At 36.6% G+C, this 13038-nt stretch overlaps 1 protein-coding gene across 1 annotated transcript in view; it reads right to left on the reverse strand.

Annotated features, from left to right (window-relative positions):
• The window catches only part of PDE10A (phosphodiesterase 10A), a 191935-nt gene that overhangs the window by 39439 nt on the left and 139458 nt on the right, over nucleotides 1-13038 (reverse strand). The window contains 5 exon segments of the mRNA XM_037392501.1: nucleotides 1000-1051; nucleotides 3289-3347; nucleotides 5251-5301; nucleotides 7967-8122; nucleotides 10615-10755. Of these exon segments, the coding sequence (XP_037248398.1) occupies nucleotides 1000-1051; nucleotides 3289-3347; nucleotides 5251-5301; nucleotides 7967-8122; nucleotides 10615-10755 (459 nt within the window).

The raw sequence follows: 13038 nt of genomic DNA on the forward strand, positions 1-13038 counted from the left end.
TCTTGACTGTGTACTAACTAGACTAAGAAAAACACTGCAGAATATTTTCCATTACTAATTCAAGTTTCTAAATAAAACCACTTTAATGTTGTTTATATTCTAAGTTTGTTGTCTTTGAATAGTCTAGCCATGAATATAGCTTTGAAGATCGGAGTAAGTACCAGAGTACTGTTGGAGAGTAATTTTTTGTCTACACAAATTGAAACAATGGTATCACAGACCCGATTAAGATTTACATTCAGGAAAAAGAACTGCAGCATGCAAGCACAATGAATGTGCTTAAATCTAAATAGCAGAATTCATATATCAAACACTCAAAATGTGCTACGAACAACCAGTCCATATGTATTTGTAAACACTGTTCAGGAAATAATTCTGAATTCAAGCTTGATTCAGAAAATTATAATCTGTTTCTGAACTGTACTTCAAGCCATTGATTAGTTATTTCAATGGACTTGGCTTTAGTGTTTTTTTATAAAACACTGACTGACTCTGTCACTCTTGTTATTGGTGTAAATACTTCTGCAAAGCAAAAGGGATGTCATGACTTGCATATTGCATTCAGCAAATGGAAGAAATGCCCTAGGAGTAATGTTTGACCTCTAGTCCTTCCTACAGACAATAACTTCCTCAGGAGTGTTTTGCAGCATGTAGCAAATAGAATTTATGAAAAAAGAATTAATACAACAAGTTGAAATAAAAACAGAAGCCTTTCTGTTACAATTTTTAAAGCTTCTCTAAAACACAGTAACTTTTTATTTCAGAGATCATCACGTTTCGTCACTTACGAAAGCTGTGAAATGAAGTTGTGAGAATGAAAAAAAGCAAGCCGACCTTTGCCATCTTCTTCCATCCAGAGATGTTACTACTGTTTGTAATACATGTCCATTATAAACAGCTTCTATTTTTCAATGATGTAATGTCTTATTTCAAGGAAAGGAGAATGAAGGGCTTTAATAACTAAGACTAATAAACTTAGAAGTGAAAAAGACAACTTACCATTATATGTTCAAGTAGAGAATCTATTGCAACTATATTATCAAAATACGTTCTGCAGAGAAAGAGAAGTCAGTAAATATCGGCATTTAGTCAAACACTTCTCAAAAGACTGTCCTGCACTCTTGTTTTAAAACCACTTAACAGTGGAGCCTGAATGGGTGAGGACAAACCCCTGTACCGTGAAAATCACCGACTGGCTTGCTATAGCACAAAGGAATTGAGAAATGGCCCTAGCTCTGTTCCTTTAATGACAATGACAGAATTGTAGAATATTCTCTATAATATGCAGAATTTTCTCTGTAGAAAGGAAAAGATCACCAAACATTGCCTACCATGGATTGAACAGGCTCTGCTGAGCAACACTAAAAATGTACCAAAATGCTTTGGCACCCTTTTCACACTCATCATTTTAAAAGGATGAGAAGTAAAAAGGAAAAGAAAAGCAATCCAAAAGATTTAAAAACAAAAAAAAAAGTTATTTCATTGCTAATAAGTATTATCTACATGATTTTAAAATATCTCATTAGGTTTGTGCTTAGAGGACTATGTATTGAGAACTAATGGAAACTATGTATTGCAGCTAAATTCACATCATATTATCCAACCTTTATCACTATTTAAAAGGCAACAATTTATAAAACTCTTCATGAGTCTTCTCTATCAATCCTGGTGTGACATGTTGAAGTTGCAGAAACAGACTGATCTTGTGACTTAAAAAAAATAAAAATAAAAAATTTCAGTTTCAGAAGCAAAGTGGTAACTGTCCAAGGACAGTCAAGAACATTGAAAGATAAAGGTCAAACTTATTAGTAAAAGAAGTCTAAATCTTCCACATGCCAAGTCTTAATAACCCTCGGATTACAACGTTCCCAGCAGATAGAAAGATATTGTCCCATGGCCTTGAACATATACACAGCTCAGTTCTGTTTGTGTCTAGTGGAAAGGAAACCTATAATACACTGCTCTTACATTGTCAGGGACATGAAGAGGTAAAGCACTGCATATAATGCTCTTTCTAAAATGTTACAGAACTGGTCCCGGTGACATTGCATACTAACAATTTCCTCACTGAATAGGAAATGCTCTTTCCATGTAAGGAAAAGGTACAGACCATTTCTAAGAGGAAACTAATTATTTTCTTGCTAGTGCAAGTCTTTACCTACATGAAGTGCATAAAGTTGCTATTAAATGATACCAAATTTTGTGGCTTAAAACATAGGGTTTCTTTTATGTTAATACTAAACAATTCTAGCAATTGATAATGCTGTATGAGAAGTATATTCTTATAGACATACATACTAAATATTTGCAGTATTTATTATAATTTTTATCTTCAAAAATTAAAATAATTTCAAAGTTCTTTGAAACACTCTCACTACTATGTAACAAAAGTAAATTTTCAACCCATTAATTTGGGTAGATTAATCCAGAGATCTCTGGTAAAATAGCTCAGTACAGATGTTAGCAACATAAAAGCACTCTGGAAACGAACATAATTGTCAAGACACTGTAGTAAGTGGGTAGCTCTGGCAAGGGAATGATGAGAGAGCCCTTTAGGAGACACGCTCTGAACCTAAGCTGGAAAAAAAATAAAAGGTTATCCCTGAGGAAAAGAGCTAGGAAAAAATCTGGATGCAACCAGCTTGCCCGCTTGCAAGGAGTAGACTCCTCCCTGCGGTGTATCACTCCCCATTCCAGCTGGGTTGACTCCACTGCCTGCATTCCTGAGGAATGGCATAGGAATCTTGGACTCTCTCTAATCTCATCAGTTTGAGAATTGTTCATCAAGACCCACAGAAGTGTTTGTAACAGCAAAACTCCAAGACATTTCATTTGTCCACAGTATCACAGTCTTTGTGATGGACTTAGAAATTCTTCAACCAATTACTTCGATAACATACCATTAAGCACCCTTAACTGTGATTTACCAAAAGTAAACTTGGTTTGTCTTAATTGATTGGCTATCTCTTCTATTTAAATACGCAAATAACAACAACAGAGAAAAAAGGATGAAGGAAGAGTAGAACACCGAAGACACTAAACTGACTTTCCAAGTCTAAGCCCAAGCTTTCATACTCTTACCGTTTTCAAGTTAATCCTGCATTTACTGTGGTAAAAAATTAAAAGAAAACATACGACATGCAGTGACAGTCTTTGAAAATGAAAACAGAGCCTCCAGAAAATGCAGGGAAAGAATAATCGTGTGGTAGCCCAAAGAACCGTGGAAGAGCCATGTTAGAAAAACTCATCAAAATAAATTGATGAGATTATAGTGCAAATCACACTTACTTTGATACATCAAGCAAGAAGTCATTCAGTTCAGTCTGCTTGGCAAGGCCCCGGCACACCTAGAAGCACAAATCATGTTATCATTTGCTCCAGAAAAACAATGAAGTTAGAGGGATACTGAGGTTGCACAGCCTACCCCTTTAATTTGTAGAAAAAAAATAAATAAATACCACTACTAGTATATACATATTTTACAGCACTGTATAAAATTAAAAGCTAGATTTGTGTGCTGGGCTTCAATCTTAGCTGTCTAGCTGCTGACTTAAAACTGTCAGTCAAATGCAAGTAACAGCTTATGTCTCTTTATAAATGTTAGTTGTTACATTTGTTCATGCTGCCTCAAAGGCTGCCACTGAGTGTGGTTATGAAACCAATTTAAAGACACCTCCTTATCCAGACCCTCAGCTCTTCTGAGAATGTTAAATATTTGGTTTGCTTTCTTCCTTACCTTACTTTTAGCATTTTTTTCCAGGTTGCAAAGTAGCATGTAGACACAACTGAGAGAACATCAACAAGTTTAAGTAAGCTAAGTAGCAGATGACGCATGCTCAACTTTGAGAGAAATCAGCATGAATATGAACACAAAAAATAGTCTGCATACTACATTCTAGAAGCAAAGTATTAGATGAAGCTAGCTTTGAACTGTGTTTTACTTCATCTAATTGCATACTTCATATCTAAAGTACAACTGTACACCTGTATGTTACTAGAGCAAGCACTGAGGTCAGTAAAAGAAAAGAAGCCTCTATGCTGTACCTTTCACAACAAAATCACACAGAACTAGTAGTATCTTATCTGTCCAAAGCAGATATAAATAGTATGCAAAACACGATGGCTATATACAGAAGCCTTACTCTTGCATATAGGTAACTAGGTACATTGTCTTGATATACACTACTTGTTAAACCCCAGCTTTGAGTCTGGAGGTACAGCCCAATGCCAGATCAAGACTCCTGCATCTTCTTCTCCACAAAAACTTGGGAAGGGCAGCTTGCTGCTTAGCAGAAAGGAGAGAACAAAGTGACCAATGGACAGGCTTAAACTAAACTCTCCGTTTTGTTTTGTTAGGTGTGAAAGACTTCTCAGTTAAAAAGAGAGTCATTGTTACAAAGTGAAGCTACAACAGCATACAATTGCATTTCTACCAGCCTACAATAGTCTACACCTGCTAATTCCGCCTAAATGTGCCAGGGTGAATGACCATTCCAGTGTCAATGACTTCCAGCACCAAGGTGGCAAATATTAGAAGCTAGAAAAGAAAAGCAGGAAGCTTTGTGTGAGTCTTCTGCCAAGTGTATGAAAGACACCTTGAACAAAAGAATATCATGACCTCCCTCCTGTGAGTTGACAGAAGAAACTATTTTAGCATCTTCTGTGAGTTGATGGAATGTTTCATTACAGCATTACCACCTTCTATTAACTGAAGTAATAAAACCTATTAGCAAAGCTGCTGGGGTTTGCTAGAGCAGCGTGCACTGTGTGGAGCTTCATTTGGCACTCAACAAGGGACAGCACGAAGCATCCTTAGTGGGAGTAGTTACAGGACCACGAAGCAGCTAGCAAGTGCAGTTTAAAGTAGGCTTAGGCAGCAACACCTAATAATCTCAAAATGAATACCAAAAGCAGGAGGAAACCAACCAGTTGGTCTAGCAGGTGCCTTCTTACAAGAAAAAAAAAACTGCCAAGTTGCCATAATTCTGGTTTAACAATTATCTACTTTGTTAAAGGTTTTTTCCCTTAGTAAAAATACTGTTTAATTTATTTCATCCATGGTTGCAAGTGAGGAAAACTAGCTCCATGAACACCAAAAATGTTAGCGTGTTTTTCTCAGTTGCAGAGAAGGAGTTTGAATCAATGTTTTAGTAATGACCTCCACTTAAATTTGATCATAACCCATGTTCCTACTAATCAATTTCTGGCAGAATGGCTACACAATGAAAATGAAAAACCACCCACACTTACTTGTACTTGATGTATTGCTACTGAAGCCCATGCAAGATTTGCTGTTGCAACCTGAAATTAAAAAGTAGTAATTAACTCTGAGGAAACCTTGAAAACTGCACATCAGTTACGTGTTTGTTTTCTCTATCCAGCTGCCAAGTAACCGACAGCTGTTTTAGACAGGCAGGCAGTAACGATTTGTGGGAAGACAGTTATTTTGTGTAAGTCTCGGTATACTTGCAAGCGTTGCAATTTTAGTAAGGTACGTTCAGTCACCAAAATCAGTACCAACAAAATGCTTGTCAATGCTCTTCAGAAGCAGTATTGGGAACCCATCAGCTCAGAAGTACAACATCAAAACAAAAATCCCATAAGCCGAGGGCTTTAAAAATTACATTATGTACATTATTGAAAGACATCTACCATAGAAATAAGATACCCCATTACATCTTCGCGGGGCTGTATCTCTTCAGCCACAGCTATTTCCAGCTGTAAACAGGCAGTTCCTTTCACTACCATTTTGGTTGGTGGCAGAAGAACCAGACCTGATCCCTCAGCTCAAGACTAATATTTCAAGTATGACAGTTTCCAGGCAACATTTCGAACAACTGTCACGTAAACTGCAGTTAACTAAGATGTGCTACCATGCATAATCTCCTGTCCTTGACACACAGGAGCTTTATAGGAACAGAGGACAGAAGTACAAAAGGTCTGCCGCTGCATACCCTCCTAAGGTTATATATACATTTTTTAAGCAGAACACACTTTACACATTTTATAAAAACTGCTAATGGTATCCAAAGGCTTTCTGAAACCTGAAAATTAAAAGACTGCTTTAGGACACCCAGAAAGTTACCTTAAAACATTTTTAGTTTACTGATAAAATACTTTTATTTAGCAGTTAATCTTTTCCAAGTAGAACATTCATGAACTTCAGTTACAGAATGTATTTCATATAACAAAAATATTCATGTTTGCACAGAACAATGCATGTCTAAGACCTACCTGAGTTGCAGACTGATTAACGTAATAAGCACAATTTTTAAAAGTAAATACATTGTGTGTAAGCAGCAGAATTAATAAAGTCTGGGGGTTTCCTGAATGCCTGTTCTTTGATCTGTGAGCAGGGACACTGGCACTGCCATATTAATCCGGTCCCCCACCACAACCTCTACTTACCAATGAAAAAATACCAGGTGTGACACTGAGGCTGAAGTGACACTGACTGCCCAACTAATATATATGTATATGAGCATCCCATGTATGCTAGGCTACTTAGGTTACTGACAAATAGAATATACAATTGACAAATATCGCTGGTTTTTCCTTCCTTGGCACAGCTAGCTTTAATATCTCTTGTTTGCACATTTTCTGTTCATTTCACGAGAATAATTCCTGTTCAGTACAGTTAAATTGCTCCATGGTGTTTCTTGTACTGCTATCAAGACAACAGACCTGACTAGAACTCACCCCATTTTGTCCTAACCTCTGTGTCCAGGCTCCCTTCCCTGGGGAAAGGTACTGAGAGAAATGAATGGCACATCTTCATGTGAGAACCATCTTAGTGTGTAGATGGGACATAACAAGGATCCTCACCTAGACATGCAGGTGCACTTCTAGCACCTTTAATACAGCAAAAGCCTTTGACATATTTGCTCCATTTTCAAATTTGTTTGCACTTGGCTAACAACTCATAATTTTGGGTTGACAAATGGACTTGTATAGACAATGTAGCTACACGGACCTTATATAAATACAGTAAATCATACAGTGTAGAGATCAGTCATGGAAATCGTAAGACAGTTATGAATGGGAATATCTGGATGGGGAAGCATCAGAAGGAAAGAAAAAGCAGAAGAGAGCATTACGAATGGCACCTAGATTAGCAGGTCATCCAGGCAGCAGCACAGCTACGCACAGTTTCCAAGGACAACTAGGTCAGGAGAGAAAGGACCGTGAGTAAAACTTGATGACTCACAGAGATGGAACAGGCTAGATAGACAAGACATCAGCTTCTAAAGGCTAAAGAAAAGGCTGACTCAAAACTAACAGATGGTTGTCAACCTAGGAAGAAACTGGGAGACATAAGGACTCACCAGCCCTCATCCTCTGTCCTCCCATTGCAAAGCATCCTGGAAAGACTACCTGGATACACACATCTTTGTCCACAACTCTTGGAAATACCACCTGGACACATACATCTTGGTGTCTGAGAGCATGTGCACCATAAGAATGTGAATGCAAATATATGAAATCTCTTTTGCTTCACTTCAGTTTTACAATAAAATCACTTTCCACTCCTGTGAGACCTAGCATTGAGACTTGCCATGGCAAGAGAAGAACCCTACTGTAAAATATCATGTTGCAACGTTGTAACAACAGTATACTGTTTGACATTTGATTTACACTTACATTTCATTCAAATGCTCTGCATTAAGCTCACTAACAACTCCATACTGAGCTTATAATCAAGAAATCTTCAACTTGTTTTTCCACAAAAGAACACAAGGTGAGATTCTTGATGTGTCCCTGTACTTGTATATGTAAATTTTACCTCCTGTGACTGAAATGCACATCACTGCCTGCTTTTTTCAATAAGTAACATTTGCTGATGAGGAAAAATAAACTATGAAAATGGTAAAATACACACGACAAGAGCAAGAGAAGAAAGTTGGGGAGAGCTGGAGTTCTGGCCATTGTGGGGAAGCGGGCAAAGGCTGGGCATGAGCTCACTCACCTCTTGATGACTAAGGTGGAAGGCTTCTTTGCCCCAGTGACGGTAAAGCTCCAGGATACCAATTAGATCACCAATTGCAGTGACAATTGGCAAACACAGAACAGATTGGATACGAGTCCCTGATTCCAGACCAGTACCTTTGGGAAATCGCTCATCCTAGAAAATGTAAACATAATCTGATAAAATGTAAATATCATAACATTAATGTGAAAGATACACTGACATTTTCGTCCCTCTCCTGGCTCATCAGATCTGCAGGAAAATGATAAAATTCACTAAAACTCATATCTCTCAGCATAATTTACACACAGTATTAAGACGTCTACTAAAACAATGCAACAAAAAAAGTCTCAGCATTACTTCACATGTATTAATAAGGTTACTGATGTAAAGTCTGGACTAGCTGTGATATTAGACCCAGCTTTAGGTCTGTTTTTATAATACATTTTCTATAATGTCACAGGCAGCAAAACCGTCACTTCATTGCTAATACCGGTCCAGATTAAGTAAAAACCTGGACAAACAACACTAACCCCCGGCTCCTCCCACGCCCACGCCCCCACACACCCCCCCCCCCCAAAAAAAAAACACACACAAAAAAAAACCAAAACAAAACGAGAAAGCATTTGTAATCATCAAGTGGACTGCTCAGATTTCAGTGCTACGAAGCAGACAGCAGCACTTGCAAGGGAACAAAAATCAAAACCTGAGGCTAAGGCTTTAGGTTATACTGAGTTATAATCCTCAACCAACTCCTGAGGAGAAAATTGTGTTTCCAAAAACGTATGCATGAGAGTAAGAATCTTCCTCCTTCCCTTGCTTATACATCCTGAATAAACCAGTGCAGAAGTTATAGGAATAAATGTTAAAATTAACCTACCAGCTGCTAATAAAAGGTCCAAATGCGTAACTTTTAATCTACATAGGGAATGTCCAAGGCTTTATAGCTTTGGTTCCCCATGTAGGAAAATCCACAAAGACCTGAGAAACCACCTGGATATTGCAATTGATAAGGCAGTAAATAGCAGATGCAAAGTATTTGAGACCCACTTCTTTGCACATTGGCCCTTCAGTACTTGATTTGTACCAGATGTTCCCTGCAGGCTGTGCTTAGGAAAAACAGAATCTCCTTCAAGGCTGATCAAAATCGCTCCTTTCTCAAAGAAAACATCAAGTAATCTCTACCTATTTACTAAGATGACAATCAATGTGAAAGGCTAGGAACAAATGACAAACAAGAATGAGTGGGGAACACTTTGCTTCAGGAGCAAAAAAACCCAGGAGCCTCCTGCTTTCACTTTTTAATTCTGTCCTCCCCCCCCAAAAAAAAATGGCTGGAAAATCTATCTGCAAGTGCTTCCCTTTCACTGTTGTGATGCTCCTAAAATCACACAAATGCAAATCATGTCACCAAAATGAATCTCCCTGCTCAGCCAATAATCCACTGATACTGTAAACCAACAAACAAAGTTCAAAACTCCTCCCCACTCCCCCCACCTCCCGAATTTATTGTGAATGTAAATCACAATACATCATCAAATACATACAACATATATATATACATACAACATATAACAAGCATTAAAGGATATCATTATATTAATTGGAAATCACCAGTAACAAATTAAGCCCTACATGTGTCTGAAAAAAACCTAATGTATAAAATCTTATAGTCCAGGGTGCATAGAAAGCATTTATTGTTACTACAGGGAAAGCAGCTTCTGCCTTTTGTTTTTGTGGTTCTGTTTAAGTGTACTCACATTAGGCATTTGGTATTTTGTTTACAGCCCGGGTTTGCTCAATAAAGGTCATACATTTTTTAACAAATATTTTTAAAATAGAGACAGCAATATCCAATTTTGGCCACAGTATCCAAAGATTGTTATTCTGGACAGACCTCAAAAGGATAGAAAACACTGAAGAGAGAAGAGAATTTAAATTTCCTTGATGTTCTCATAACCAGTTGGGCATAAAACCCTCTCATAAAGTACAGTTTAAATAACAGCTTCATACAATTGCATAGGTGTGACTAGAGGATGAAGTTTTTCAAAAAAGTAAAAAAGACAGATGTGCAGAGTGCCAAGAATTATCAGAATATGACTTTAGGATTTTCTGAAACCTTTCATGGAAAAAGGCCTGAATTTTGATATCTGTTACATTAGTGTGCCTTTCATGTAGGTCTACTATTATAGTATAAGAATTCCAGCTTTGTGTTGGTGTAAGCAGAGATCAAAAACCTGTCTAATAAACAGAATTCTGGTTGACATTCTTGTCAGTGTGCACCCTGCATTATAATTAAATCAAACTTTGATTGACTATGCAGAAGTTGTATTTCAAGACCAGAAGGACAGCAGTTTTGACTGATTTTTTATTTTTTTTTTAATCTCCAAGTGACTATGGTACCATTACTTCCCTTATCTGACAATGAAAAAAATGTTAAAAGAAAAAAAAGATCTTTAAAGTTAAGAATAAAAGAGATGTTCTGAAATGATTCCATCAAGCTAATCCAAATTCAAATTTATTCTCTTGGTAGCAAGACAGATGTAAATTCTATCATTACAGATCCATCTCAATAAACATTTCAGAATCAAAACAGTCATTCTAGGAACATGCTGTAATCATCTCATTAAAAAAGGAAAGCTTTTTACCCCCAAAATATCTTCTACTAACAACGTTTTTCTGGATCTGGCTACATAAGCAGATACTGTAGTGCCATGTGCAATGGGCCCTGCAGGAATGAGCCGTGGTTGTCCTTCTTTAGCTCCTGGTGGTGTAAATACACACAGACTCTGGTCAGAAGGAGAGAGAAAAAAAAAAGAAAAAAAAAAAGAAAAAAAATCCAATTAGAAAGCATGGTTACTTTTGCAGAGTTACTGTGCTACCTATGTAGTGTAAAGGATTAAGTAGATAATGTAGAAAAACACAGCTTTTGACAATGAACAGTAGTTGGATAAACTCCACTTAACTGGTTTGAAATCTTAGTAAATCCTAGTCTAAAGTCACCCTTCAGGCAGTGGATAACTCTTCTGCTGAAGCCACTCATTGCTTATATCACAGTTGGATTGCGTTTATTTTGAACATAAGACTCGCAGATGAAAATATTACCTTATAAGAGAAAGATATTTTTTTTCTAGGATGCACTTATTTATTTCAATAGATAATACTCAAAAAGTAGAGATAATCTTTAAATGTCTTGTTTATCTCACCCCAAGGAAGGGTAATTTCAAATTTTTCCCAACACTATTTCCTGAAATCCAAGTGACAGCATTCATACCCTACACTAGAAGAAACATTATCTTACTTGCTGCCTACCTAAAACTCTCTTATTTGTTGAAACATCAGGTATGGTGACATTTAGATCATGAAACTCATCCAGAAACATCTGATAATTGTTATATAACAAAAAGACAAGTTAACACCACCAGAAAGAATGTGATTACAAATATTATTTTACAAAACCAAAATTAAACACACATATAAAGGTCGAACCTACAAACCCTTCTGTATGCCAAAACTCTTCAAATTTAAAATCTCATTCATTTTTGCTTGAAAAATAAAACTTTTATGGAACAGTAGAGTGCTGGAAAACAATGCCCTGTCACTTCAAAATTTTTATTCTTCCCCTCAGACAACCTGCAAAGTAGCAGTCTGTTGGTGACAACAGATTTTAAAGTCATAAAAACACAAGAAAACCCCAACCTGTCTCCAATGAAATCGTCAGGAACAGTTCATTTTACAAGCAAAATGTTTCATTTTCTATTTAATTTTTCTACCTTCATCTCATCACATCCCTTAGTTTATGTGTCTCCTAATGCTACAGGATCCCAAGGACTCAAAATTTTAAAGCATTTATAACTGTCACACCGTGTTCAGCATAGCAGAGCTATTACCCTCTAAACACAACGAGAATTTAGGCACATGAAGAATAAATGACATGGCAAAGGTTACACAAAGTGTTAGAATAGCAGGGATCAAATCTGTATTTCCAAGACTTCAGTTTAATGTCCTAAATTTCTTGACCCATCCCTCCTTATACATTCTTCATATTAGCACAACTAAAGGACCTGAAAGACTCACCTTCTATTGACAAATTGTGTTTTCTTACTTCCTGTAATCAATGATCCAATTTATTTCGCTGTTAAATTTGTAAGACCAGGAGTACACAGAGAGAGCTCTTGTAGTAACTCACTCTACTGCTAAATAGCTATATGATTTTAAATTAGGAACTTAAAGCATATGAATTAAGATGAATAATTTTAAGCAAAGATCCTTGCTAGGAAAACAGATTTTTAAAAGATTTTTATATTATTATTATTATTATGATTACTATATTTTATTACTATTAATTACATATATAATATCACAGATAGATGATAGTGCCACCACACAATGTATTACTAACATTCCTGGTAAGAATGGCCACATATTGTGCCACTCCTTTGTACTGATTAATTTTACTATCAGATTTTGCTTTCATTAGGGCTGCTATGAGGGTTAATTTGTCCAAGTTTCTGCAATAATAATGGTTATGTTGATTAATATTAATTACATCTAATCTGTCTCCTATGTTTATCATTCACAACGGTTTCTGTAACAGCACAATAGACAGAAACAGGTGCACAGGAATTCCAGATTCCAGTAGCTAGAATGCAGCATTGCCTTGAAAGACTGAACAAAGAGCTTCTAGTTTGTTCAAATAAGATTTCAGCTTAGGCTTAGCAATAAGCATGGAGCTTTGCAATGGAATTGTTAATATTTAAATATTACACCATTAAATGCATACTTAATTTCCTGCAGAAAAACACACACCAGAAAATCTAAAACAAACAAACAAAATCTATGTGTCTGATTCATTAAAAAGATTAAGTGAAATCTAGGCACTATGAAATCAATGGCAGTTCTCTTATTTGCTCTCCTAGACCCATGAGGTCAGTACCACTATAGCACCCAAGCACCTCACAATCTGTAACTATGCATTATTACAACTCTCCTGTAAGTCGGGTAGTGACACTGTCCTCACTTTATAGATGGAAACTACGATAAAAAATTTGTATTACTCCAATTACCATTTA

This window comes from Falco rusticolus, chromosome 6 (genome assembly GCF_015220075.1).
Source record: "Falco rusticolus isolate bFalRus1 chromosome 6, bFalRus1.pri, whole genome shotgun sequence".
In the NCBI taxonomy this organism is placed as follows: Eukaryota; Metazoa; Chordata; class Aves; order Falconiformes; family Falconidae; genus Falco; species Falco rusticolus.